We start from the raw sequence: 20188 nt of genomic DNA on the forward strand, positions 1-20188 counted from the left end.
ACTTATTTCAAGTGACTAATTCTTAAGTTGAATGTTTAAGAACTTTTTTTGGTAGAGAAAAAAATTCTATAAAATTTCATCCTTTAAACAATGCTTACATAAAGCTTTAAACTTGAATCAGTGAATATAAATTGTAAAAATATGCACAATATGTCTGCATAATAGTTTTTTGGTTAACTATATTCAATGCTCCTTTTAAATACATTTTGTTAGAAAAAATTCTGCCCATAACCTGATCAAATTGAACAAATTATTAGGTTTCCCTAATAACTGAGTATGTTTTTTTCCCCAGCAGTAGACAAATGCTATTAGTAACATTCTGAAAACAATAATCCTATAGATATAAATTCCAGTGTCTGGATGAATCATTCTAACTTTTTTCCAGTTTTGTTGAAGAATGATTGACATACATCACTGAGTAAGTTTAAGGCATACAGCGCGATGGTTTGATTTACATACCTTGTGAAATGATAGGTTCAGTTAACACCCATCTTCTCCTGTAAATACAATAAAAATAAAAGGAAGCATACTAATTTTAAACACTTTTCTGAAAAGTGTCTGTTTTTCCCATAACTGATGTACCAATTAGAATGGTTAAAACTGTTTCAGAAACAGAAAGTGTGGCCTGATAAAATTTAAGCTGTGGAAATATGATATTTGTATAAAGAAAGCAAAAGATAAAGTTTAGTCTATTCTCTGTTGGTGATTATCTAAATACAAATGTCTACCTGAGTCAGTAAAGTCAACAAGCCAGTAAAGTAACTTAACAAGTAAAAGCTTGGGGTCAAGACCTGAAAAGTGTTTGAGATTTTACCCTCCTTGCAAGCTAGCAAGTTAGCCTGCCATATTTTCATGGATGTTAGATAGCATGAGACTCCTGGGTCAGTGACAAAGGACTTTATTACTCAGAGTAATAGCAGGAGCCACAGATTCACAGCAGCATCATTTTCTGCCACTCGCCCCCTGACCCCCGAATCTCACAGGGTGATTCAAAGGGGACCTGTAGCACCAGTACATACAGTGGAGATTATTACAAGAGAGCAGCCCTGAGCTTAGGGAACTCGGGTTTTCATAATGGGTAATAATCACGCCTGCTCTTGGCTCCAGAAGCGTTATCTTCAAGGCTATGAATTACACAAAACATCCTTGAAAAGATGGTAATCTGGAACAAAAGCAGTCAATTCTTCTGCTTCCCACCTATGCACAGACAAGTACAGAGTCCCATGGAGAACTATCTTTAACACTTACTCTGCATAAGCCTATCATCTGAAGTTGTTCACTTACCTAGCATTACATCGCTAAGTAGCTGATGCTGAGGAATGTACAATAATCATATTCACCACACTTTTAAAGTCACTCCTGAGACTTTACATTCATCATATCGTGTTGTAATCACTATGTGATCGTACTCATCCAAGCCTCAATTTGGTTATTTTTGAGGAGAGATAAAAATATTGCCTACACCATAGGGCTGTTGCTAACATTATATGAGATAATAGATATAAAGCACTTAGAAGAGTGCCTGGCATGCATCACATACACAGCAAAATATATTAAAATTGTTCTTATTAATTTAAAATTCATCTCTTACAATTAGCTGATTTAATAAGAGCAAGTTCCTCCCATGGGCAGCTGAGGATGCTGGAAAAATTCCCACCAGTCATAACTAGCTAGCCCTCTAACCCTGGGGCTGACCTAAATATCCCAGATATCCTGGGGCATTGGGCAGCTTGTCCTGCTCAGTTGTGTGCTGTTGACAGCTTTCAGGGCAAATACAGGGCTAATGAGGGAAGGCTGCCCTTGAGTGGTTCTAGGGCAAATACGCCTGAGTATCTCACACACAAGTGCTTCCCTGGCATGTTGGCTCTCCATTCCTAATAAACATGGAAAGTCAAACTCTAACCATTTCTAAAGAGTTGTATCCAGATGTTATCTGGACTCCTCTGCTACAGTTTCAGAGATGCCGCTGCAAAGTAAACTGAATATATATTGAAATAATGAGTATTTCTTTACAGGGTGTGTGCTAAATTACTTTAGTCATGTCCAACTCTTTGTGACCCTGTGGACTGTAGCCTGCCAGGTTCCTCTGTCCCTGGGATTCTCCAGGCAAGAATACTGGAGTGGGGTGCCAGGCCCTCCTCCAGGGGATCTTGCTGACCCAGGGATCAAACCCATGTCTCTTATGTCTTCTGCATTGGCAGGCGGGTTCTTTATCAGGTTCTTTATCTTTGCCAACTCTTTTACAGGAGCAGCGTATCAAATCCCATTTGGATTTTACATTTCTGTTAGCTACAGGACAAAGGGCATTGGAAGGGGAGGGATTAGGTGTCATGAATGGAGATTCCATTCAGTTTTCTCCACCATGTCCCTACTTATTTGGAATAGGTTCACTGAGTTTTGATTTTGATCCACCAAGCCATCTTTCATAGATATAACATTTGTCTAAGTAAGTCACGTGAGCTCCCATTAACACCCCCAGCCACACCTGGGGGCTCCCCTCCTTGACAGTCAGCTGGGTATCTGAGGAACAGATTATTTAATGAAACTTAAAGAGGGCTGGTTTTATTCCAAAAGTGAAAGTGAGGTCACTCAGTTGTGTCCGACTCTTTGTGACCCATGGACTGTAGTTGGCCAGGCTCCTCCATCCATGGGATTCTCCAGGCAAGAATACTGGAGTGGGTTGCCATTTCCTTCCCCAGGGGATCTTCCTGACTCGGGGATCGAATCCAGGTCTCCCACATTACAGGCAGACTCTTTACCGTCTGAGCCACCAGGGAATCTGCTAGCTATTTGGGAAGAGGATTTTAGTGCTCAGTCATTGTTCATTTTCAGATTTTAGAAAAACCTTCCATCCAAACCATTCATAAAATTGAGGTCCAGAATGTGAAGTGAATTGCCTAAGATTACATTTCTAATTAGGAGCTGAAACTAAAAAGCCAACTTTCTTAACATTCGGTCATTCAATGACATTGAATTTCCATTCAATCTCAATACAATTGAGAAATAAGGATGGGAAATAGGAACCTCTATTGCTTTCTTGAGAGAGATTATAGAGGATAAATGTTTGGGCTTTGCAGTCAGATTCTCCTGGGTTTATATCCTTTCTCTGCTTATGTTAAAGGAGGTTTATTCTTATATAAGACTAGTACATACTTCATAAGGTTACTGTGAAGATTAAATGCAATAGTGCAGTTAATGGACTTAGCACCATGTTTCGCACATGCAGGTGGGTATGCTCAGTCATATCTGACCAACTCTTTGTGACCCTATGAACTGCAGCCTGCGAGGCTCCTCTATCCATAGGATTTTCCAGGCAAGAATATTGGAGTGGTTTGCCATTTCCTTCTCCAGGGGATCTCCCCGACCCAGGGATCAAACCCACATCTTCTGCATTGCAGGTGGATTCTTTACCTCTGAGCCACCAGGGATGCTTGCGTATTTTGCACACAATAACTCTTAAATACTGCAGATATTTTATAAGGAAAATTACAGAGCAATGATAGATAACAACTTTTGAAAAAGCAAGTTACATGAACTTTCTGAGCAAGCAAGCAAGCTCACTGGGAAAAATTATTTCTCAAACTCTCATTTAAAAAAAAGAAAAGCATATTCCCCTCAAAAAATATGTTCAGTTGTATGAATATATTTTTGGTAGCCCTCAAAGAAGGATAAAATTAAAGTCAAGTGATGGTTTAAGTAGAAGTGACCTCATAGCTATAGCAATGGCCTTTTAGAAACAAAACTGGCATTCAGATCATCTCAAATTATTGCAAATATTTGCATTTGACTCTCGCACTATTTAAAGTACTTCAATGTAAAAATAATATATTTCCCTAATGCTTGAATTCGCTGATGTATGTTATCAAAGAGATAAGGGAAAACAACTCCTTTCAGAGGTTTTTTCTGAGGAAAACTGGCACCAAATCCTCAAAGGAAGCAAAGCCTTTCATAAGCACTTGATGTGAAAAGAAACTCACCTACCTGAAGCTTCCTGTTGGGAGAAGATGCAGAAGATGCATGCAGAAGAACATGCAGAAGATGGTGTCCTTGAAAACATCCCTCCAGCAAGGGGCCCTAGAGGGTGATCCATGACTGCTTATGTTTTTTAATGGAAAGTCAGTGATTAATGCCAAAATGTAACTCAATGAAAACACTAGACTGGGATGGTAAATACATAACTCTGCCCGAGATTAAGGCAGATGACCTAACTATAGAACTTTCCAATGGTCTTTCTTGATTTGAAGTGGGAATCCAAGCCTGCTTTTTAATATGATGAAGGTTTATATATAAATGTTGTGTTTAAGAGTCTGGTAAATCTGTAATACTAGACACTGGCAAATAGCTCCCCTTGTGATTTTGGACAAATTGTTTCACCTATAAGAAAATTAAACTTACAATGTCTTAAAATCTCTGATTTATGAAAATTTGATTTGCAGACTAAGAATATTTCTATATATGTAGGATCCTTAGTCAAATTTTAAGGAAGAATAAAAATAACCGTGTAGTGGTAATTTTCTGGCTCTCAATGGGTCTCTGTGATTTGTGTCAAATTTCAAGCTTTGAGGCAGTTGTATGGAGATATCTATAGTGACCACTTCTGCCATACTGAAGGGGAGATTTTCTGTCTCAATAACCAATGAAATTAATGCAGCAAGGGTTCTTTTGTTTCAAAATCTGTTTAGTATCTGAAATTCTGGTGAATTCATCATCAACTCGATGAAATGCTTTGAAAAACAAACTAGCAAAGTTGCCCTCAAGCTCATGTGTATGTATCCAAAGTACATAATACAGTTCTTTCTGTGGAAACCAAAATAGTGTTAACCATCAGAAAGTCTGCAAATTGCCCAAGTGTTTTGCCTATAGAATTAACATAAGCAATTATTTTTGTCACCCCAGGATGGTGCCTCTCCACTGGTGTATGCTGTGCCTGCTGTTACCACTCAGCTCAAGGACCCAGAAGTTGCCTACTCGAGATGAGGAACTCTTTCAGATGCAAATTCGAGACAAGGCATTTTTTCATGATTCGTCAGTAATTCCAGATGGAGCTGAAATTAGCAGTTATCTCTTTAGAGACACACCTAAAAGGTATTCTCCCTGCAGTACTTCCTTTATCAATAAACTCAGAAAGGGTGTCTCTAAGAAAGAAAGTAAACGTTTAGACTTACTTAGTTTAGATAATTTGCAATCAGTCTCTGAATGAAAGTGAAAGTGTTGGTCGCTCAGTTGTGTCCGAGTCTGTGTGACCCCATGGACTATAGCCCTCCAGGCTCCTCTGTCCATGGAATTCTCCAGGCAAGAATCCTGGAGTGGGTTGCTATTTCCTTCTCCAGGGAATCTTCCTGACCCAGGGATTAAACCTGGGTCTCCTGCGTTGCAGGCAGATTCTTTACCATCTGAGGCACCAGGGAAACCCAGTCTCTGAATAGCATTGTGTATTTTTCTCTAAGTAAGAAAAAAAGCCACCTCATGCAAAGAGTTGACTCATTGGAAAAGACTCTGATGCTGGGAGGGATTGGGGCCAGGAGGAGAAGGGGACAACAGAGGATGAGATGGCTGGATGGCATCACTGACTCGATGGACGTGAGCCTGAGTGAACTCCAGGAGTTGGTGATGGACAGGGAGGCCTGGCGTGCTGCGATTCATGGGGTCGAAAAGAGTCGGACACGACTAAGCAACTGAACTGAACTGAACAAAAAAAAAAAAATGGTAGTGCCACTTCTAGTCACCAGGTAGCTCTTTGATTCTCACTGATTGTGATCTTTTGGGGGGAGAGAGCAGATTTTCTTTTCTTCTGGGTGGTAGGAAATTTCTAAGTATGACTCTGGAGGATAAATGAAATTATTTAATACATGTGATTCTTCAAGGGTTTACACTCTTCTATAAGGATATTTCTTTGATCAATATGATAGGGTTTTGAAAGCATCAAACCAAACAGTGATGAGAAGTGACTGCTCATTTATCTTCATACCAACATCAACAAATTGAGTTCATATCATGCTTCTAAATATTTTGACCTTTAAAAATTACATATAGATCATACAAATATATATATATATATCATATAAACTACATATATTTAAAGATACTTATTTTGCAGTGCCCAAACTCCTCTTTATCATATTTCAAAAACAATTTCTCCTTTTAACTTGGGCGCCTTGGTATTCCAAAGAATAATACTATACGTCATCATCAACAATTCATTTTCCAAAGATTGAGGTATAGCAGATCATTAGGGCACTTTTCTCTTGTCACTTCAGTTTTGATTGACACGAAGAATGGAAGGTGGTTCTCTCCTTCCACTGAGTGGCAGAGTCATGTTGCCATCTGGACAGTCTGAATGAGAGTAAATAATAAGTTTACTTGTGACTGATGTGACCTGTTGTTTGGGTATCATTTCAGCACCACCTGAATGAAATTATTCATTTTAATGAAGGTAATAGATTAGGAACTGATTTGTCAGTAATACGTAAAATAATTATGGCTCTTTCAAGGACATTCATAAGAATAAATAAAGGCACAAAATGCAAGGATAATTACACTGAAGGAACTTGATGTCTTAGTATTTATAGAGATTTAGTCTGTGAAAACAGGGGAGGGCAGGGAAGGCAGTTCTAATGATTCAAATTAGTCTTAAATATCAGCTGAATTCATGCCAAACCATTTTGCTTTTTATATCCTTTTGTCTCTTGAAATTTTTGAGTGAATCCAAATTTTTCTTTAATGATTTCTTTGATTTCCCATATGGACTTGTACACTGCTTTGCAGCATTCTTGAAAAGACAGCATTCTTTATTATGTAATCATATCACTTAATCAAATAAATAGTTTATCCTTGATCTTCCAGTCTCTTAAAAATTAAATAAGTTTTGGTTTTAAGAGCTGTCTTAAAATTACATTTTTTTCCTTTCAAGTAACATGTTTGTATTATAAGACGTTTCAGAACAACACATGCTCCTTTCCTCCCTGTGTTTTCAGTCTTTTCATTTGTTCATTCTTTCGGTCTTTTCTTCCCCACAACAATGACTGGAGACTTGGATAGCTCCATTTGGATGTAATGTTAACTTGCACTAGTTAAAGAGTTGAAGCCACAGTCGTTTCTAGAGCTAAAACATGTGACAGGAGATACACATAGGCATTGTTGATATTATAGCTAAAGATGAAATTCCAGATAAAGTTTGGCAGCAGAGAACAGCAAAAGAAAACAGATTCATTAATTATTCTTTTGTTTATACATAAATTCCAGAGTCTAAATGGTGCATGGAGTGTTTATCCCTCACTCCCGCATTATAATTTGGAGCATATTTATCACATTTCGGCCTCTCTCACTAGCCAGTGAATACCTGAAGCTCGTAAATCATATTCTATCATCTCTGATCACAGCTCCCTTCCACAAGTGTGCTGTGCATGGTAGACAATACATGTTTGTCAAATTGCTAAAGTTTATTCAGATTATCTTTTATCCCTAAATCATAAGTGTTTCCATATGAAAATGTTGACTTAGAGGGACTCCCTGAAGTTTTATATGTATAATGATTACCTTGTGGAATGCAGGCATTGTTTTCTTTGTTATTGGTTGCTTATGGCCTGGATTCAAGTTACTAAGGCACAGTTGCTTACTTTGGGAAACAAACTACTTTCTTGACTGAAACGAGAAGAGAAGATAATAAATGAACTTGCACGTGGATTTCAGCACAGGTTAGCTCTGCTACTCACATAAAAACCAAAAACAAAAGCAGAAAATTTTGAATACCTTTTATATTACATGATGCTAAAGAAATTATTTTGTCTTACCTAATTCTTTGTAATGTAGATGGGTTCAGTTGTGTCTATGTGCTTAATATCACCTATGCAACCTGGTCAAAGGAACAAAACTCTACTGTCCAAATCTGATGAATTGAAAATTAAACCATTTGACCCCCATCTTTATGGATGCTTAAGGTACAGAAAATTTCCATACTGTGAACAATTCAATCATCTAGTTATTTTGCCTGGATGATCGTCTATCTTTATTCTAAACAAGTCGTTTTTACTTTTATAGGGGCTTCACTTTATTTGTCCTTCTACAGCCCTAACTCCACCCTCCAATTCCTAATTCATCTTTGAATAGGGGTGGGGGGGCACATTTATTTCCATTCAGATTTTGTATCTTCAGGTAGATTCTAAGCATAGGTATCTTCAGGCTAGAATAAGGTGGGTGTTATGATTCTTCTGTTCTATTTATTCGTTTAGTAATTCATTAATTAAAAAGGTTTATCAAGACCTTCTGCATGCAGAAATCTGTGCTAAATGCTGGGAATAAAATGACATGGAAAATGAACCCTAAATGGGCCTTTGTGGGGAAAATGATAAATCAAATAATAATATAAATGTATATTTATACATTACATGAATTAAACAGGTGCCCCAAGTGAAAAGTGTAGGACACTCAGAGTATGTGAGAGAATCTGAGCCACACCAGTAAGAGAAAGTGAAGTGAAGAAGTGATACAGAGTAAGGGCATGTACATTAACTATATTTCAATTAAAATTATTTACTTTTTCATATATATTAGTAAGGACTAAAGGGTGTGTTTCAGGCAGAGAAAACATCCCAGTGGCTCAAAGATGGGATTGAGTCTGGAAAACAAAAGAAGCCCTACGTGGTCCAAGCACAGAAAGCAAAAGAGATAATGACATGACCGTGACATTGGCAGAGATCCCACCACTGAGGAATTTTCAGGCTCTCTGACCAGTTAAGCACTTTTTTCCCGAAAGCAAAAAGCTAAACCTATTCATTAATTAATTCAACAAATATTTATGAAGAATTATTTTGTTCCCTAAGTTTTGAACCAAATGCTCTGCCCTCATAGTTTGCATTCTAGTCAGGAGAGGTGGAAAAAAAAAAAAAATAAACAAAGGCATATGTAATATATCAGGTAGTGATATAAGTGCTTTGAAGAAAAGAGTAAGAGAACTTCACGAGTAGGAAGGTAATATCTTCTATAAAGAGTCAGAGTAGGTCTGTGGTGAGATAGTGCTTGAGAAGGGAACTGATGCAGTGACTGATCAAGTAAGGTCAACAGCCAGAGGATGAGCATCTCAGGTGGTTGTTACTCAGTTGCTCAGTGGAGTCCTACTTTTTGTGACCCCATGGACTGCAGCACACCAGGCTTCCCTGTTCCTCACTATCTCCCAGAGTTTGCTCAAACCCATGTCCATCAAGTTGGTGATGTCATCCAACCATTTCATTCTCTGTTGTCCCTATTGCCTCCTGCCCTCAATCACTCCCAGCATCAGGGTCTTTTCCAATGAGTCGGTTCTTTTGCATCAGGTGGCCAAAGTATTGGAGCTTCATCTTCAGCATTGGTCCGTCCAGTGAATATTCAGGGTTAGTTTCCTTTAGAATTGACTGCTTTGATCTCCTTTTAGTCCAAGGAACTCTCAAGAGTCTTCTCCAACACCACAGTTCAAAAGCATCAATTCTTCAGCACTGAGACTTCTTTTTGGACCAACTCACACATCTCAGGTGGAGGAACAGCAAGTAAGAGGCCCTGAGGCAATAGTGTGCCATAAATACTCCAAAGAGAGCAAGGAGCTGAGTAAAGAAGGGTGTGGATGGAGGAGCCAAGTTTAGAGGTTTGGTTGGGGACCCAGATCACGGCAAGTTCTACAGCTTTTACTCTGAATGAAACAAGCTCTTGGAGGGCTTGCAGCAAGTGTGTTCAGATTTAGGCTTACAAGGATATCGCCTTCTGCAAGGAGGTAAATAAACTGAGGAGCTCAAAGTAGAATAAGACCATTCAGAAGGCTACTACAATGCTCAAGAAAGAAAAAATGATGACTTGGATCTGATGTTAACAGAGAAAGTGGAACAAAGTGATGGAGTCACTATGTTTTCAAGATGAAGCCAAGAAATGTCTGCTGATTCAGTGTCTGTGGAGTGGAAGAGAAAGAAAACATCAAGAATGACTCTAAAATGTTTGTCCTGAGCAACTGGAAGGTTAGGGTTGTCATTTACTGAGAAGAGACAGACTACAAGAGAGGCTGATTGGGGGAGAGAGTGAGAAGCTTGGATTAGACACCCTAAGTTTGACATTTTCAGTATTATCTAGGAAAGGAAAAAATGGCAAGAAGATTTGGTTTGGTCGCTAAGTTGTGTCCTATTCTTTGCAACCCCATGGACTATAGCCCACCAGGCTCCTCTGTCCATGGAATTCTCCAGGCAAGAATACTGCAGCAGGTTGCTATTTCCTTCTCCAGGGGATCTTCCTGATGCAGGGATAGAACTTGGGTCTCCTGCATTGCAGGTGGATTCTTTACCAGCTGAGCCACCAGGGAAACTCAGAAGAAAATAGTTATTTCTAAAACTTAGTTAAGAATTCAGGCTGCGGCTTCCCTGGTGCCTCAGTGGCAAAGAACCTGCCTGCCAATGCAGGAGACAGGTGTTCGATCCCTGCTCCAGGAAGATCGCACATGCCATGGAGCAGCTAAGCTCGTGCGCCACAAGAACAGAGCCAGCGCTTTAGAGCCTGGGAGCTGCAACTGCTAAAGCCCGAGTGAGCTAAAGCTCAAGGCTGTGCCCTGCAACAGGAGACTCAACCTCAGTGAGAAGCCTGTGCTCCGCAACAGACTGTGCTGCAACTAGGCAAAGACCACACACGGCAACAAAGACCCAGAGCAGACATAAATGCATTAATTCAATTATATGAGAAAAAAAGAATTCAGGCTGACAATTTAAATTGGGGAACCATTAACATACAAGAGGTTAAAGCTATGAGCCTGGGTGAGCTCACACAGGGCATGAGCATGGGTAGAAAAGTGTTCTGGCACAGGGCCTTGGCTCACCTGGCGGGCTAGAGATCAGGGAGGGGAGAGGAGCCACAAAGGAGGCTGACAGAGCCGACGGACGTGGGAGTCAGGCGGGAGAAGGTGTTGGGGTGCATGTGGAGAGAAACAAAGGCGAGAGATACTGAGGAGGTACCATCCTAGGAGGTGAAACCAGTGAGGAAACTACTGTTTCCTCCCTTGCAAGATTATGGGCTTTGAAAGATAAACGTAATCATCTAAATTATTCAGAGTAAGAAGATATAGCATTGTTATACATAGGCAATATTTTTTTATTCTCCCTAAAAAGTTCTTTTGAGACCATCATTTAAAAAAATCTAAGGAGAATGTGTAGAGCAGAATGCTTTAATCTTTCAAAATGTTGTTTTAAAATCACTCAACTCTTATGACACACTCAGTTGTGTCCAACTCTTTGTGACCCCAGGGACTGGCGTCCCCACATGGGACTTCTCTTGTCCATGGGACTCTCCAGGCAAGAATAATGGAGTGAGTAGCCATTCCCCTAGCTAGAGAATCTTCCCAACCCAGAGATTATAACCCAAGTCTCCTGCACTGCAGGCAGATTCTTTACCGTCTGAGTCACCAGGGAAGTCCAACTTTTAAAATCACTAGGTTATTTACATTAACAGAAAATCATAGTGATAGAGAAATGTGTCTTTCCACTGACTAACACAGTAATCTTTACCTTTTAAAAATATTTCTCAAATGGTGATTAGATACCTATCTCCAAAAAGATATGGAATAGTAAAGCTGTGAGTAAAAGTCACTAATGTAAAAACCTGATGCGAAGAGCTGGCTTATTGGAAAAGACCTCGATGCTGGGAAAGATTGAAGTCAAAAGCCAGGGGCAGCAGTGAATGAGATGGTTAGAAAGCATCACTGACTCAATGGACATGAGTTTGAGCAAACTCCAGGAGATGGTAAAGGACAGGGGAGCCTGGCCTGCTGCAGTTCATGGGGTCACAAAGAGTCACACATGACTGATCGACTAAGCAACAGAACAACATCAACAATGTAAAAACATGAAGACAGTGTCATTTTGCTAGAGATCAACATGCATTCTAGAAGGGCATAGCTGTAAAAATGATCTTTTGGAATAGTTAGTGCCTTAGAATGCCCTCCATATCTTATAAATTTATCACTAAATTTTTGAAAAATGCAGTACCTGTAGGGTAATGTCCCTGGAAATTCCTTTGTTGTGACTTACACTGCACTGGCAGGGCCTGGGCTAAATAACACCCCCAACCTGGGTTAATTGTTTATTCTTAACCCAAGTGACATGCAATCAACACATTTTGGTTCAACATCTAATTATGTCATACCATGTTGATGGTAAATCTGGTTGCAGAGCTTCGGGCTATGGACTTCCACAGTTAATGCTGAAAATATCATGATTTGTGGCAGATACCCAGTTTGATTTTCTGTTAAATGAACACAAATTAAACCAAGTGGTTTTTCCAGTAATCTTGGTTGTTCAGTGTGAGGACAAGCTGTCACCGTCTGAAGTGGTCCGCTCTCACACAGGTATTTCTTTGTGGTTGAAGAGGACAACACTCCATTGTCCGTCACGGTGACGCCCTGTGATGCGCCCTTAGAGTGGAAGCTGAGCCTCCAGGAACTGCCAGAGGAGGCAAGCGGGGAAGGCTCAGGTGAGTACCCCGACAGATCTGGTCCCAGACCTCTGGATGGATGGATGGATGGCTGAAAGACATGAGACATATAGCCTTCTCTTCGTAAGACAGAACAGCATGGATGCATAGGAGAAGTTGGGCATTGAGGAAGGAGATGTGGGAAATGGGGATGACATCAGATGACCATGATTTGGTAAAAAAAAAAAAAAAAGATTGAGACAGGTGTGGGGACTGAAGGTGCAAAGAAAGGCAAGAGGTTCGGATTAACTTCCCTGGCTGTGGTTTGCAGTCCTGCCTGAACCTTGGAATCACCAGTGGGGCTTTAGATGCTGGATCCTGCCTCAGATGTTGTGATTTAAATGCCTTGGTGTGTGATCTGGACAGAGGTGTGTTAAAAGCCCCTCTAGGTGATTCTAATATGCAACCAGGATGAGAGTATCTGATCTCTGGGGAGTAAAGGGTAGATAGGAAGAGAGAACAGAAGGGCATTTAGCACCTCCTGAAAGTCCAGGATGAAAAGAAAGTCAGAAGGAGGAGTCGGTTAGGCATTTAAGGAAGAGTCAGATGATGGAAAGCAAATAACGAGATACAAAGAAATGAGTAGAGTTTGTCTGAGGCCCTAGGTTGGTGCTGCCCACGGCAACCCCCACCCCCACCCCCACTTAAGGGGCAAAGGCATCCTAGCTTTAAGTAAGGCTTGAGATTGATGGTGTGACAGGATGTTAGCAAGCTGGATATTTACAGTGATGGGGGAACTGTAATTAGGAAAATATTGAAACAGCATATGGGGAGCGATGAGACAGAGAAAAGGAATAGTCATGTGATGATTGTGTTCATCACATGGTTCAGGACTATGAAATTCTACATACCTCACTCTCAACCTGTGCTCGGTTGGGAAAGATCTACTTGCTCTGGCTATGCAATCATTTTCTGGGTCCTCTCACATATGTGCACACTGATATCTGTGTGATATCTGATAACAAAAATAAAGGAAAACATTTTAGTTTCAATGCTTTCCCTTCATTCCTCCTGGGCAAGTGTTCTACACATTGAAAATTATATCCTCTTACTGGTGGTTTATAATCTAACTCTAATGAGACTGTCTGGTCCTACAAATAAAAGTGAAATTAGTTAAATGGCTAGCCATCCAAGTGCAAACTGGTAGAATCTTTTTGGTAAGCAGATTGACAGTAGGGATTAGTCTCTAAGAGGTTTGCAGCCTCTGACCTAAAAATTCCACTAATTGGAGTCTACTCTGAAGAAATCATTTAAAATCAGAAAGCCTTACATATATAAGAGCATTATTATAATGCTCAAAAGTTAACCAACTGTATTATTTCTATTATATAATAATAAATGAGAAAAAAGGGAGGTTTCTCTAGGTACCTATGTACATGATAATAAATGTTATAAAGTTACAGAGAAAAATGGAATAGTATCAATTGCATGAAACATGTAGAAGAAAACCTGATAGAAATCAAACTATTAATAAAGGACTGTCTCCGGATCATATATTAATGGATAGTCTTTTTATCTTCTTGTATCTCCCAGTTTTCTACAGGAACATGTATTCTTTTTAAAATGGATAAAAACTAAATTGAATTGTTTTACAAACACCATTTAAGGTTGTGCATATGTCCTGACGTGTAGCCTGTGCCTCTTTTGTGTCTTTTAGGTGATCCAGAGCCTCTAGATCAGCAGAAGCAGCAGATCATTAATGAGGAAGGCACGGAGCTATTCTCCTACAAAGGCAACGACGTGGAGTATTTCATATCTTCTAGTTCTCCGTCTGGTTTATATCAGTTGGAGCTTCTTTCAACAGAGAAAGACACGCATTTCAAAGTCTATGCCACCACAACTCCGGAGTCTGACCAGCCCTACCCAGAACTGCCTTACGACCCGCGAGTTGACGTCACGTCCCTAGGACGCACCACAGTCACCTTGGCTTGGAAGCCGAGCCCAACCGCCTCGGTGCTGAAGCAGCCCATTCAGTACTGTGTGGTCGTCAGCAGAGAGCACAACTTTAAAAGCCTCTGCGCGGTGGAAGCCAAGCTGAGTGCGGACGACGCTTTCATGATGGCCCCCAAACCCGGCCTGGACTTCAGCCCTTTCGACTTTGCCCACTTCGGGTTTGCTTCGGAGAACTCAGCTAAAGAGCGCAGCTTCCTGACGAAGCCTTCCCCCAAATTAGGGCGGCATGCTCACTCGAGGCCCAAGGCGGACGTTCAGAAGGTCTGCATAGGAAACAAGAACATCTTCACGGTCTCGGATCTGAAACCCGACACGCAGTACTACTTCGACGTCTTCGTGGCTAACAGCGACAGCAACATGAGCACAGCTTACCTGGGTACCTTTGCCAGGACCAAGGAGGAAGCCAAACAGAAGACGGTGGAGCTGAAGGACGGGAAGGTCACCGATGTGTTCGTTAAAAGGAAGGGGGCGAAGTTTCTACGGTTTGCCCCAGTCCCGTCTCACCAGAAGGTCACCTTCTTCGTTCACTCTTGTCTGGACGCCGTCCAAATCCAAGTGAGAAGAGATGGGAAGCTCCTTTTGTCTCAGAATGTGGAAGGCATTCGGCAGTTTCAGCTGAGAGGAAAACCAAAAGCCAAATATCTCATCCGACTGAAGGGAAACAAGAAGGGTGCGTCTATGCTGAAAATACTGGCTACCACCCGGCCCAGTAAGCAGTCGTTTCCCTCTCTTCCTGAAGACAGGCGCATCAAAGCTTTCGACAAGCTCCGCACCTGTTCTTCGGTCACGGTGGCTTGGCTAGGCACCCAGGAAAGGAACAAGTTTTGCATCTACAAAAAGGAAGTGGATGATAATTACAATGAAGACCAGAAGAAAAGAGAGCAAAACCAATGCCTGGGCCCAGATACCAGGAAGAAATCAGAGAAGGTCCTCTGTAAATATTTCCACAGTCAGAACCTGCAAAAAGCAGTGACCACAGAAACAATTAAAGGTCTTCAGCCTGGAAAATCTTACCTGCTGGATGTTTATGTCACAGGACATGGAGGGCACTCGGTGAAGTATCAGAGTAAAGTGGTGAAAACCAGAAAGGTCTGTTAGTCACCTTGTATGGAGATGCATCACGTAGAACTTTAGGAGAGACAGAGTCACGTTAAGCAGAAACTGACTACTGGTCCCCCAGCTAAGAGAAGTTGTGACCTATACTTGTACTACGGAAGGAAGGATATCAACGGGTGTATGTTGGAGTTTATGTAACTAATTGCTGGAGGAGCCTTGTTTGAGTGTGCCCCAGTGGTACCATGTGTGACTGATGTCCGCTGATGTCAGAGAGGACGTCTTGAAGGAACTGCCATCCCTTGCTTTGACCACTGCATGGACTGCTTCTAAATTATTTTATTACCTAAAAATTTAAAATATGCCATTCATTGCACACAGCCACAAATGAAAATCATTCCTCTCAATAGATGCTAGGATATATATATAAATATATATATATATAAATTATTTTATAAAGTCTTGTTTCAAATGTCAGTGTTTCTATGATTGTAAACTATTCAATTCTTTTCCTGTTAAAGTACAGATCTAAGTATATTGAGTGGACAGCTCTTTAGTCAGTTATATTGTTATTGTAAATTCTTATCTGTTGAGTAAAATGTTTAAATACTATATGTATCTCATGTACAAAGTTGACATACATTATATTCATGTATATAAAATTAAAGATATTAGATTATATACTGATCATTTTCCCAAGTAGCAACCTTGGTGTATTCAATTTCCACTCTGTCCCCAAAACTGCGCCTTTATATGATTTGGCACCAGATTTGACCTTTTTCTAACAGAAGGCATGCTGCATCTCTCTAAACTTACTGTGGCATTAGAGAGTTACTGCAACTTGTATTTTGATTTTGAATAGGAGCTAGCTGTTAAGACTTGAAAGCACGCCAATGGACTTAAAAGGACAAGCCCCGAATACTATAGCTCGAGAAGTATTCCTTAATGACCTGAAATAGATTACTTCTATTTTAAAAATAAGCATCTCTTTTAAGTACAAAAATTGGGATATGACAAAATTTTCCAACTGCTTGAATGTTAGCAAAATAACTGTTTTGATTTCTAGTGGAAGCAGCGGAGCAACCATCAATTAGGACTATAATGAGAAAACTAGAAGTTATCAGTGGTCTCATACTTTTAGCTTTGATTGTTCACAAATCTTTAAGAAGTAATTTAGATATAAGGTAAAATGTAGGCAAATCAGAATAGAAACCATTTATCAAAAATTCTGGGCAAGGAGCAGTTTTAGATAGTTTCACTAGGCACAGGTTCTCCACAGGTTCTCCACATGAGGTGTCATGAGAACTTTGAAGGATTCACAAGAGTCTGGGATTTAAGTCAACTAGGCTGTGTGGCTTCAAGTAAACCTGTTACCTCCCGTTGTCCCTCTTTGCTATTTATAAGATTAGGTGTGGCAGATTTGGATAAGATGATGTTATAGGATACCTTCTATAATATGACGTTGTCTTTTGTAGAATTCTGTGATTCTAAACTACAAAATGTTTCTGTAACTACAAGGGGGACAGGTGTAATTCCTTAGCCACAACCTTTCACCTCCATGCTGGACTACCTTTCCTATGGTGGGCATGCATGAGCAGCATTCCTGTGCGTACAGAATCACTGTGGCTTGGGGAGTGTAAGTGGTGGTCTTTATGAAAAGACCTCCTTAGCAGAGAATATCCCCCCTAAAAATGTGTCCTCTAATTCGTGAGTGTTAAGGTATCAAAACAAAATGTACCATTGTTTTTTGGTACATTTTGTACCAAACTGTACCAAACTGTTTCAGTTTGACAACTGAAACAGTTTGACAACTGAAATAACTTTTGAAAAGGAAGAAAGAACATGTCCCCAATGGCTACGTAACTAACCAACTTGAAAGAACTTTAAAACTGACACTGTCTCAGAGATGTTCTATCCTAAGTTATAAATTCAGTGCCTTTGGAAGGAGAATCAACTTTCTCATATTATTCACAACTATGTTATTATAGAGCAATGTGCTAAATGGGACTACAGTGAATCAAAGAGTTATTGTAGCTTCTGAAAGTGATGGACTTAACTCTCAGATATTGCTAAAGGCCTGGGAACCAGGCCAAGTCAATTTAACCAAGCCTTTACTTTTCAGCCAGCTGGAATGGTGGTTTCTATATAGTCTGGATATATCAGAAAATTCTTTCATGGTCCCAGAGAAATTTGCCTTTTAAAAATTACAGGAAAATTAAATACACATTGTGAAACTTCTTTCACTCATAAAGGAAGAGAGCAACCTATTAAAAATAAAGCTCTCTTATTTCCTGATGTGTTTAGATTTTAGGAGCATTCAGGTGAACGGAGGACAAGAAAGGAAAATTTGTTCTTAATTAATAAAAGAACTAGAACATAGCTAATATGAAAGCACTATCTTTTCTCCATTAAGCTCCAGAATAGCTATATTGAGAACAGGGCATTTAGAATCCCAAGAACAGCCATAGTACCATGGAGGAGACAGGATCTTTGAGAATATTTCATTCAAGTTCAGTATCTTTATTTTTTAGGCTCAAAAATAAATTGAGGACCAGAGAAATGAAAAGAAATTTCTCATAGTCAAAACAAGTAAGTAGTGGAATTGCTTTGACTCCAAAATGCTTACTAGAATATAAATCACCGATTCTTGGGGGGAAAAGTCATTTAAGGATCATTTTCCAAAAGGAAATAAAAATTTTTTCGTATTTATGATTTCAAAGCCACTTGTTTTTACAGACCATTTCAAATTTCCTTAAGAATATGCATGTAACCTTAACTGACAACTTCAAACTTGTAAAAAAAATACTGTTATTTTTAGAGACAAAGTATTCTAATCTAGGTTTACATGTGCACACAAACAGAGGCTGTAACATCATTAGTCAATTGTTTTAACCTAAGACTATTTAAATCTATTTTTAAAAAGTACATAGCAGGTGATTTTCCTAGTTAAAATACTTTATAATCAATGTTTAGATTAATTTTTAAAACATTCATCAAAGGATTACTGCTGGAAAGGACATATGCATTGCTTATTTTAGTTCCTAAGAATAAACTTGAAAAAGTTATGATTTTTATATCCTGAAAAGCCAAATGAAGAGTGACTTCAAGTAAAAAATTACTTAGAGGAACTTTAGAGTTTGAAACAGGTTTTAATGGTTCTGAATAGTTCATCTTCAATGAAAACACATACACACAAGTTTTAAATACAAGTCAAGGAATCTGTTTGACCGGGAACAAATTGGGATCTCTTCCAACACTTTACTAACACCTCTTAGAGATCATCTGGTTCAACTCTCATTTTGTAGATGAGGGTGTTGAGGTCCAACCGAGACCAGACCCCAGATCCCTGCACTCTCCATTTAATGATCACCCAGTGCGTTGTAAGCACGTCTTCACAAGGCATGCAACAGCTTACCCAGACTACACGCTTTTGCCTCTCTTCACTGACTGGCTTCAGAATAAAACTAGCATCTAACTCGAGGAGCAAGGCCATTTGGAGCATCTCCATACACTTCCTTTCCCACTGAGATAGAGTGCAATGGAGGTAAAGTCAGCTGGGAAGTCGCTTTGGGTCCTGCCCCCAGGACCAAGCAGAGTGACCGTGGCCAGATTTCAGCTGTCCTTTGTTTGAAGTTGTCTGGGGGACCTGGGAGACATCAGGGCACACTCATCATTGTGTTTCTCCCAGAGAGTTTTGGCCAGAAAAATATGCAATGGCTTGGGATTTGGGTATCTGTTATTGTTTTGAAGGTGGGAAATGGGAGAGATGAGAGGAGAGAGAGGAAATGGCGTGTGAAGGCAAACATGTTGTTGTTTAGTTGCTGAGTCGTGTTTGACTTTTTTGTGACTCATGGACGATAGCCTGCCAGGCTCCTCTGTCCATGGAATTTTCCAAGCAACAATACTGGAGTGGGTTGCCATGCCCTCCTCCAAGGGATCTTCCCAACCCAGGGATCAACCCACATCTCCTGCATGTCCTGCATTAGCTGGTGGATTCTTTACCAATGAGCCACCAGGTAAGGCTTCCAGAAGAGAGTATAGTTTTTCTGTTCTTTTCTTTCTCTAACTGGCCTGAGATATCAAGGAAAGTGAGAGAGCTAACATAGCTTAATTTTATTAAGAATTTGGATTCTGTCCAACACAGAACCTGACACTAGAAAATTTGATGTAGATCACCCATCCACTCTATTAAAATTGCATCACACTATTTGCTAGGAATGATTGATCATGTATCTGGGTAAGATGTCCTTCATTTCTATTTATTTGCATTCCTCTTCCTCCATCTTTGAGAACTAAGTTTAGTAATCAAAGTTTAGAGATGAAGTTACTTAGAATGACTTTTCATATCCACCCTCATAACCTCTTTCAGATATTTTCTAATATTCTTTTAAAGTATAAAAGAAATTGAAGGCTATCAATCACCATCATGGGAAAATAGTTGGTTCCAAGACTGAAGAGTGCAAGGCCCTAGTTATGTTTCTATATTGTCTTTATCCAAACACTGATGAAGATTGTGTGGCATCAAGTGTTAGAGGGGAGGAGAGTCATACAAGGTGAGACACTTGAGTCCTTGGAAATAATTCCTTCAAAAACAGAAACAAGAATGAATGTAACACCTCATCCCATTGCTCTACAGGAGAGAATTTTCAGAAAAGTGTAAGGTTTTCTGGAAACTTTTAGAAACTTACAGGCTAGAAATTTTGAAGGAGAA

General features: G+C 39.8%; 1 protein-coding gene across 1 annotated transcript; it reads left to right on the forward strand.

Annotated features, from left to right (window-relative positions):
* Positions 1 to 4897: 4897 nt before the first annotated feature.
* Positions 4898 to 15884, forward strand: NDNF (neuron derived neurotrophic factor). The gene is made up of 3 exons (XM_055587440.1): positions 4898 to 5085; positions 12347 to 12471; positions 14129 to 15884. The coding sequence occupies exons 1-3, from the start codon at positions 4898 to 4900 to the stop codon at positions 15520 to 15522; spliced, it is 1707 nt and encodes a 568-aa protein (XP_055443415.1). The 3' UTR covers positions 15523 to 15884.
* The last annotated feature ends 4304 nt before the right edge of the window (positions 15885 to 20188 follow it).

This window comes from Bubalus kerabau, chromosome 7 (assembly GCF_029407905.1).
Source record: "Bubalus kerabau isolate K-KA32 ecotype Philippines breed swamp buffalo chromosome 7, PCC_UOA_SB_1v2, whole genome shotgun sequence".
Taxonomy (NCBI): domain Eukaryota; kingdom Metazoa; phylum Chordata; class Mammalia; order Artiodactyla; family Bovidae; genus Bubalus; species Bubalus kerabau.

Bases quoted from the DNA above. Each gene is read 5' to 3' on its own strand.
- NDNF (XM_055587440.1), top strand. From the start codon at position 4,898: ATGGTGCCTCTCCACTGGTGTATGCTGTGCCTGCTGTTACCACTCAGC. The intron at 5,086-12,346 runs GTATTCTCCCTG...GCTCTCACACAG, and splicing joins TTTAGAGACACACCTAAAAG to GTATTTCTTTGTGGTTGAAG. The intron at 12,472-14,128 runs GTGAGTACCCCG...TGTGTCTTTTAG, and splicing joins GGCAAGCGGGGAAGGCTCAG to GTGATCCAGAGCCTCTAGAT.